Here is an 8819-nt window from a genome sequence, read left to right as displayed (position 1 = left end):
TTGATAAGGTGAGTCATGTAAATAAATATAGCAGGGACAGAAAGAACACATTTGACAATACAAGTAAGAGGTTCACATGTATTACAGGGTTACCTAGCGGAGCATTTCTATTGCAGAGTTCAAAACAATGTTTGCCATTTGTCCCTGTTCCTCACACCACACAGGACAAGCACGCCCTGCTGGATGTGACGCCCAAGGCAGTGGACACCCTGAACTACACCCAGTGGTACCCCATTGTCATCTTCTTCAACCCAGACAGCAAGCACGGCATCAAGGCCATGAGGCAGAGGATCGCCCCCAACTCCAACCGCAGCGCCCGCAAGCTCTACGAACAGGCCGTCAAACTGAGGAAGACCTGCTCTCACTTATTCACTGGTACAGTCAAAAACACACGCAGCGATTCAGTCTGCTGTCATGCGCAGTGGTACCGCAGTAGATGTATATTTGCTGTGATTTGAATGTTGTATGCTGAGGTTGGATGGTTTTCTCGTCCAGCCACCATTGATCTGAACTCAGCCAACGACGCCTGGTACGGCAGCGTCAAAGACTCCATCAGAGAGCAGCAGATGCAGGCTGTCTGGGTTTCTGACGGCAAGGTAAACACACACACACACACAACACATACACACACATGGATTTCACAGGCTTCCCCTACGTAGTGAGTAACCCCCATGTGTAGAGCATCTTTCACATTATAGGAATGTTTCTGCTATTTTGTCCAATCATATCGATAATATCGGCAAACTACATCCTCTGAAATGATCATACACAAGAGTTTAACATAAACTGAACATTATAACAGTCATTGAAGGAGGATTTATTGTATTAGACTGCATTAGTTTCAGCTAACTAATAAACTGGCCGCTGTATTATAGTTTGCTCCTCTGTAGTTTGGTAGTCTATAGTGGTCTAACCTCCCTTCTATCTTCCTGACACCTTCATAGCAGCCACTTGTGTGTGCGCGTGCTCTGAGCATGCTCACTGTATGTTTTCCTACTTCCTGCCAGTAGTGCTCTACAGCTCGGCTCTGTTTGTCTTTCCTTCTTCTCTCTTGTTCTTGTGCTATCCGTCTGTCCATCCTTCCTGCCTGTACACCCAAGATCCACCATGTGTCTCTTCTAGCTGGAGGGAGTAGAGAGTGATGGACTGGACTGCCAGGACGTGGAGCGCCTGTCCTTCCTGTCCGCCGACTACCTCAGCATGGACAGCCGACTGACGTCCGACCTGGACGACACCGCAGACGAGGCCGGGGCATACACCGACAACGAGCCCGATGCAGAGATGATGCACATCTCCGCCATCAGCCGCTCATCTGAACCTGTCACGGCTGAGGAGGTCAGAGTCACACACACACACACACACACAAAAACTTCCATACAGCTAGTGTGTAATAAAATCAGTTTACTCAATGAGTGAACTCCATGCTGCTCACTGTACTACTGTGCAACAGCAGCAGCAACCTCTGACCATGAAAATGTCTTTTATCACAAGCTGTTTTACTGAGATAATGTTTAATTGACAGTTCATTAATATATTTTATTGACCGCTGGGCAGTAGTGGGAAGTAATTTACCAGCATGGTAAACAAGAGAGATGGAAAAAAATCACTGACTTCCAACCTTTGAGTCATAAAGTCTGTCCCATACAGTCTGTGTCCATTCCTCCATTATTTATATTCCTTTAGTCCACTGATCAAAAAAATACTTTCATTAAAATTAATCAGAGTTGTGAATATTGTCATGTGAAGTCCGTTGCTCACTGTCTGTATGCTGGCTGCCGTAAAAATATTCAAGTGTCATGGTGGCGGCACAGTGGAAAAGAGTACAACCTGAAAAAAGCTGTTTGTTGTCAAATTTGCTGAACAGAACTCAGGAGAAGCACTACAGTTAGAGAGTATTTCCATCTGTGCGGGCAAAGAGTTTGTGCTAAAGGAATTAAACGCCTGTCCCCAACAAAGGCAGTTGGAGTTCAGTGATTTAAGCAAATAAACGTCCTGGCTAAAGTTTTACAGCAAGTATAGCTTCATCCTGTGAGCCCTCTGTCAAACAGACACTGACACACAGACCAGCAGCTTGCTATGCATGCATGAAACAGACAGGGAGCAGAGGAGAGAGATAAATAGAGACAGCGCTGTAACCTGGTCGCTACGGAGTGCCAAACTCATCCCCTGTGCGCTGTCAACGGTTGACGGCCAGAAACGTCCCACACAGCAAAATGAGAAAAGACAGGCAGAGGGCTGCAGGGTCTCTGCAGATACGGACATAAGTAGTGATATAGAAAGACTATGTATGTATGAGTCTATACATTCATTGTTTTTTAGGAAAATATGCTTCAAATGTTTTTCATATAACCAAACTTTTTATACATGTTATAAATGGTCACATGAGATGCAGTAAGTCTCCCTTCTCTCTTTACCACCCACCCTCCTTCGGTTTTAATAAAAGGCAGGCGCAAACAGAACTCAGAGTTGGAGCAGACCTTGAGTTTTCTTTGGGAATTTAAACGCTTCCTCTCTGTGTTTAGCTTTGACTCTGAGCACAGTATGCAAACCTTTCCCAGACCACCCGAGAGGTTCCCCTAAACTATTCATTTCTTTATAAATCAACAGTTGTATATTTTAAGATCAATGAGGAGACACAAGGAGATCAGTGTAAATACAGTCATATTGGACTGATGTGATCTGCTTTGTTGGTCTTAGTGAGGACTCTAGCAGCAGTGTTCCAGCGTTGTGATCCACTTTTTAGGCTTATTTTGACATTCTCACTATGTCTGAATCTATAACTGCATCAAAGATTAGAGATTAAAGGTGAGTGCTGATTTAAACACAGTTCTTTAGTCTTTAGTTAACAGTTCTAAGCCACTTCTGAAGCTGTTGGGTCAGCGGGCTTTTGCTGTGAAGGCCTCAAGACCCTGGAGCAGCTGTTCTCACTTTTTATATTAATCTCTTTCAATTTCTTTTGTGTATCTTTTTCATGCATTTTATCTGATCTTTATCCCAAGCACTTCTTACTGTCTTGGCTAGTGCTTTATGATAATGTGTGTTTATTGTGGGACATGTCAGACATACACTCTCATAAACACACAGCCTGATATACACTTAAGCTCTCCAAGTTTTCCTCCTTTCACTCTCAGGATGGTGCTGCCATCTGTAGTTCAGACAGGGGATTACAGCTCCAAGCCTGACAAGACAGGAAAATCCAACTATCAGTAGCTTCTGTACAGTGTTGTATAGATTACCAGAAAATTAGGTGACAATCTTTAAAGTCTGCATCTACAATGTGTAGTATGTACTTCTGTGTAGAGGAGATGTTAACCGGCTTATCTCAGTGTGTGAAGTTCTTCTGTACACAACCATCATAAACAAACCAAACTAACAACAAACATACGTTCACATGATGACATCTGAGTAACCAGGTAAGGTGTACCTGTGCAAGCTAATGTTTTGTCAACCCCCATGTACACACATGATGACGGGGACGGAAAGAATCAGACATCCAGTCTAGATACTGTCCAGACCAGAGGTTTGTATGAGGCAGACTCCGAACAGTTTAATGGTAGGCTCAGTGAATGACAGTGACAAGATTTCACATTAGTTATTTCATTAGCTATCAAAAGGAGATCACAGTAGCCTAAATGTGTGTGATTCGGTTAAAGAGATGCTTCAGATTCTTCACTCTCCCAGAGTCAGAAATTGATAAAAACCTTAGGACATACCTTTTTTTTATGTATTTAGTGTAGTCTGGAGGGTATGTCAAAGAGCGAATATTTGGGCTGTTGGAACAATCATGATCATGATCCGCATAGACAGGGAATTGGGGAGCCCGAAGCAAGAGAGGGGCCTGAAAGTTTTTCCTTTTTCCAAGCATTGTCTGGAGGAAGCGTCCTTGAAAATGCCACTGCCCACTTGACAACATTTTCGCAAAGAGTCTTTAAATGCTTTTTGAAAACTGAAATGCTCTAACTGTCAATGACAGGGCCTGGGACAAATGCGTTTGGAAATATCTTTCTAAATCTGTCTTTATTAAATTGACCACCTCTCTACCCAGTCCTTTCCTTCTTAGGCCCATACCTCCAGCTGGCAGGCCAAACATGGGGCAAAAACGTTGCATTGTCAAGAAATTCAATATCAGAACAAATAAAACAAACACACACATAATAGCTGTAGTACAAACTATTAGAAGCTTTGAAAATATAATTTAATATTCACCAAAAAAATAAATACCTTTCATTGATATCTTTCGCAGTCAGACTGCTGCAAGCTCAAGCACCAAGAGTCGAGCTCATTGCAAGGTCAATCTTAACAGGTGAAGAATGAAGGCCACAGTAAATCTTGGAACTGAACAAGCAACCACACCAACCCTCGTCAAGCGGGGGGCTTTCCACTGACCCACCCTGTTCCTACTGTATGGATGTATACTGTGCTGTGTGTGGTGTGTGTGTGTGTGTAGATTTTGCGCAGGTACAGTCCAGACATCAGGAGTCGCATGAGGAAAATCAGCAGCCGGGAAGTCCTCAACAGGTCCAGCCCTCCACCTGTCTTCTTATCAGACAAGGTGAGGAGTACATACAGTATACAGTATCTCTGCAGTAGAGGTATGAAGGCAGAAGCAGGGTACAGTAATCACCCACCTACCTCTGGAAACACTGAAATGTAAATCCCCCCCATCTTCTTTTTTCTGTTTGATACCATTGGAAGACCTTTAATTATTTTCTGCCATTGTATATAATAACCAATACATAGATTTATCAGAAGAATGAAAATAATTATAGGTCTTACATTAGCCAGGGTAACAATGTGTCAAAGTGTATGTCTGAGTCGGGTGCCATCCATTCACCAATCAAAGTGAACAATGAACTACAATTAAAATCACTGAGAAAGAGAAATCCATTTATCTGGTAACACTTATGCCTCATTCAGGCTGGCAGTGCTCCTGTGGCACATCTAGAGGAACACGTTAAGGTCATGTCAAACCAAATCGTTTATTTTCCTGCCTATGTATATGTATATATTGTGTGTTTGAAAACACATTTGCTGTTTCAGCTTAGATGTCTGTGTTACAGCTATAGCTAACCCTAACCCCAAGTGGCCAAAAAATACAATGCATGCAGCTTTAAATATAAAAGTTTTTTTTAAGTTCTATAATGATATCAAAAGTGTACATACAAAAAAGGTTGTTCAGCATATGAACATAAAGTGTTTGTTTAGGACTTAAATGTAATGTAATGTGGTTGCTGCACTGTGCTTCTTATGACTGCTTTTCGGGTGAAGCACCAGTTTAGGTGTGTAAGAGTCCAACATCCTTAACTCTCCATATATCAAAAACCTTTGTTATATATGACAGATGACATTATTTCTTAGCAGCAAACAGTAAGTGTGACAGCCTACAGTAACTCTCACTCTAACCTCCACATCCACCCTGGCAGCTCTTTCCCTCCATCCAAAGGAACAATATGCCCTTCTTGCTGAGGAACGGCCTGATACGGAGAAAACAATCTCACTGCAGTTCAGATTCCTCCAACAGCAGCTCACTGGACCACATGGGTACCCAGAATCCCCCTCAATTGCTGGTACATGCTGGTGGGCTAGTGTATAGCACTAGTTTTGTTCAACCTTAAGCTGTGTACTGGTTTTCATTCCATCAACACATCACAGCAACTGATTTAGATGATTAGTCTTCATCTCTGTTCAGAGTACAGTGAAAGTAGTTAAGGGAGCTGTTGTTTGGTTGGAATGAAAACAGTTTAACTGTTTTTCCTCCCCTAATAGCCAGTTTTGGGTGTAGCTTTAAAGTCTGATCCACAGTGTTGTTTGACATATTTGTTTTTTGGTCTTTTGATGTTCACCCTAAATGATCAGTCTCACCAGTCCGTTTTGGAACCAAGGCTACCTCTAAAACAGACCCACTAGCCTTAATACCCAATTAGTACTAGATATATTAGTCTAACTAGAATATGAAAATATAGACATTTTAGTGAATGGTTCCATCCATAGGTGTGGACTCAAGTCTCAAGTTTGGTTACTCACCTTGACAAAATCAAAAAAGACATGCAACTCCACTTGGACTTGAGCCTTTTGACTTTAAAATACTTGATACCTCCCCTCACCTGAAGACAAACTGTTGTTCTCGGAAACAGTGCAGTAGTAGCCCAACCCCGTCAGTTCCTCCTTTACAACATCGGGATGATTCGTCCTTCCTCTCAACCCACTCAGACACCTCTGTTCTGGCTCCCCACTGAAGTTCAGAGGACTCACTGCCCTTTTTTTTTTTTTACAATGCTCGCACTTCCTTATGTCTTGTTTCTTTGAGCACTTGTACTGTAGCACTGAACATGCTTTTAGTCGTTTTAAAGAGATACACTAATTCCTAATTTTGGATGATTCTTGCTTCTACGTGTTTGAATTCACTCATTTTAAGTCCCTTTGGACCAAAGTGTCTCAAGTAATGTCTGGCAGAAATGAGGATACAAGACAAAGTGAATGAGAAAAACAATTACAACCAAAGATTATAAGTAAGATTGTAGAAAAATAAAGGATTACAAACCATACAAACCAAAAAAATTGAAGTGGATTGACAAACCAGACATTGTGTTATTAAAGTTTCTGCTTAGTGTTGAAGAATTGGACACCAGTACTGTTTGCTGATAGTGGGAGCTGTTTGAAAGACAGAAATGGTTTGTGTTACATGGTTTTGTTTATCATAAAAGTCAGGTTGGGCTTTTTCTACAAAACACTAGAGATCTGTGACTACCACGCACTGTAAGTATCTCTTCTGTCTCTAACACTTCCTCTCCTTGGTCAGGTGAAACTGTCTCTGAGGGACGATCCGGTCCTCATATCAGGCTCCAACAACCCACACCATCACCACCGTCAACACCACCCTCCACCCCCCAGCTCCAGCCGAAGTTACGATTCTCCCTCCAGCAGCAGCCCCGCCAGCAGCAACAACGACCCTCCACCACCCATCTCTCGTTCAGCTGCCTCCTCCGGCCCGCTGCCTCCACCTCTGGCTCTCCACTTCAACTCCTGCGGAAAACTGCGGCCCCTGGGAGTGCCCCAGCCCCCCCCTGCGCCCAAGCTTAGCCTCTGCGGGAGCACAGCAGAGCCTGCAGTTCACTCACCTGTCGCTCTGCAAAGTGCGACCGTGTTGGCCTGTAGGCAGCAGGAGGAGGCAGTGGAGGACAGCCCTGTAGAGGATCCTTCAATGAGGTCCTTCCTGGGGAAGATCAAGGCCTTCGAGAAGATGGATCACTTCGCCCGAGCCCAAAGGATTCTGGAAGTGCAGGAAGCACAGAATGCCAGGGTAGGCATAGCTCAATTTAACGGCAGTATCATGAGGTGTATTACACACAATAGAGGTCAGGCACTTAGATCAGTTCTGCTGTGATTCATTTACCATTACATACAGTAATACTCCCCAAACCTGAAAACACACTTATGTGTAAAATGTGCTGCAGACATCATCCGTCCAGGTCTGGTCTCATTTTCCTGTCACTGAGGTGACTGATTTGAGCTTTTTGGTCAACTGATCTTTGTTTTACAGAGAAATATGACAATTATCGAATTATCTCATTATCAAAAAGAGTTTCTCGTTTTAACAAGATCCTTTTCACTTTATTACAATAATATTTGATGATGACACGTCTCTGTTTTACCAAGAAACTTTTCTTGTTTTAAGAACGTATCAGTTTATCATGATAAATTGCCTGTGTCCATGTGAAAAACATTTTGTTAAAACAAGATTTGTTTTATATTAAAATAAATTAAATTTAAATTTATATTTATTTAAATATTTTGTCATGGTGGCACCAATACCCTGTAGGTATCTAGGAAATTTGTTTTTTTGTTTTTGTTTTTTTCTTCTTATGTTTTCTATGTGTAATGTTGCACATGCTCCTATTGAGGACATGAAAGACGATGAGATGGGGTAAACTTTCATGCAGAAAATGTTCACTGGGAATTGGGCAAAGTGCATGTAAAAATGCTACCGTCTGGCGGAATAACATGTTAAGATCAGCCCATGAACAGCACATATCAAATACCAACACCACATGTAACATTGTTTCACTTTCTTAAACATAATGCAGAACACATACAGACAGTATACAGACTGAGACCCTCAGAAAGTATTCCACACAGTTCCTTCTAGTTTCCTTCATCATTTCTGAAATGTCTTATAGTTAACTGCATTTTGAATACCAGCCATTACAGACGTTAATCAACTAATCTGTGTTTGCAGTTGGAAATTTCTCAGAAGCACCCAGACATCTATGCTGTTCCCCTGAAGACAGCCAAGCTGGATCACAGTCGCCCACAGCCTATCGGGTAGGCTCACTACTGCCATACGACTGTTTCCGAGCTCCGCTGTGAGTGTGTTTGTCAACGTCTCTGCAGTGTGTAACCTCACACTTTACAAGATAGCAGTGCAGCCTAAGAGGCTTGTATTAAGATACCAATCATCTGACAATACAGTCAGCCAACAGATTATCCTTAAGATTTCAGGGCTGGTTGACTTGGAGACTTTAATCACTGCAACCTGTCATACACTGCATGGCAAGTTTGAGTGAAATATATTGATATATTTTAATGGAAGAGCAATAGGCCACGTTCAGGCATCACATACACATTTTTTATTATATTGCATGCCATTACTTACTGTACTGTAAAGGCTGACAAGCATAGGTGACTGCATGATTGGAATATGTACTTGACTGGTTAACCCATTTGAAATGAAGTGTGGGTTATGGTTGTACAGTCAGGTAAAGGAAGGTTCTGGTTTTATGCAACATTAAACTTTTATTTTGCCATAATTTATAACTGTT

The 8819-nt window shown here is 42.2% G+C and overlaps 1 protein-coding gene across 2 annotated transcripts in view; it reads left to right on the top strand.

Annotated features, from left to right (window-relative positions):
• The window catches only part of LOC118325256 (tight junction protein ZO-2-like), a 48646-nt gene that overhangs the window by 35789 nt on the left and 4038 nt on the right, over window positions 1–8819 (top strand). Inside the window, exons 17-22 of one of the 2 annotated variants that reach the window (XM_035657855.1) lie at window positions 165–375; window positions 496–596; window positions 1123–1335; window positions 4448–4552; window positions 6800–7300; window positions 8237–8322. In XM_035657855.1, the coding sequence (XP_035513748.1) occupies window positions 165–375; window positions 496–596; window positions 1123–1335; window positions 4448–4552; window positions 6800–7300; window positions 8237–8322 (1217 nt within the window). Of the gene's footprint in view, window positions 1–164; window positions 376–495; window positions 597–1122; window positions 1336–4447; window positions 4553–6799; window positions 7301–8236; window positions 8364–8819 lie in introns of both variants that reach the window. The other variant, XM_035657856.1, reaches the window with a different exon arrangement.

Source organism: Morone saxatilis, unplaced genomic scaffold, assembly GCF_004916995.1.
Source record: "Morone saxatilis isolate NCDOM2014 unplaced genomic scaffold, NCSU_SB_2.0 Contig16, whole genome shotgun sequence".
Taxonomy (NCBI): Eukaryota; Metazoa; Chordata; class Actinopteri; family Moronidae; genus Morone; species Morone saxatilis.
This window is presented reverse-complemented; position numbering and strand designations above follow the sequence as displayed.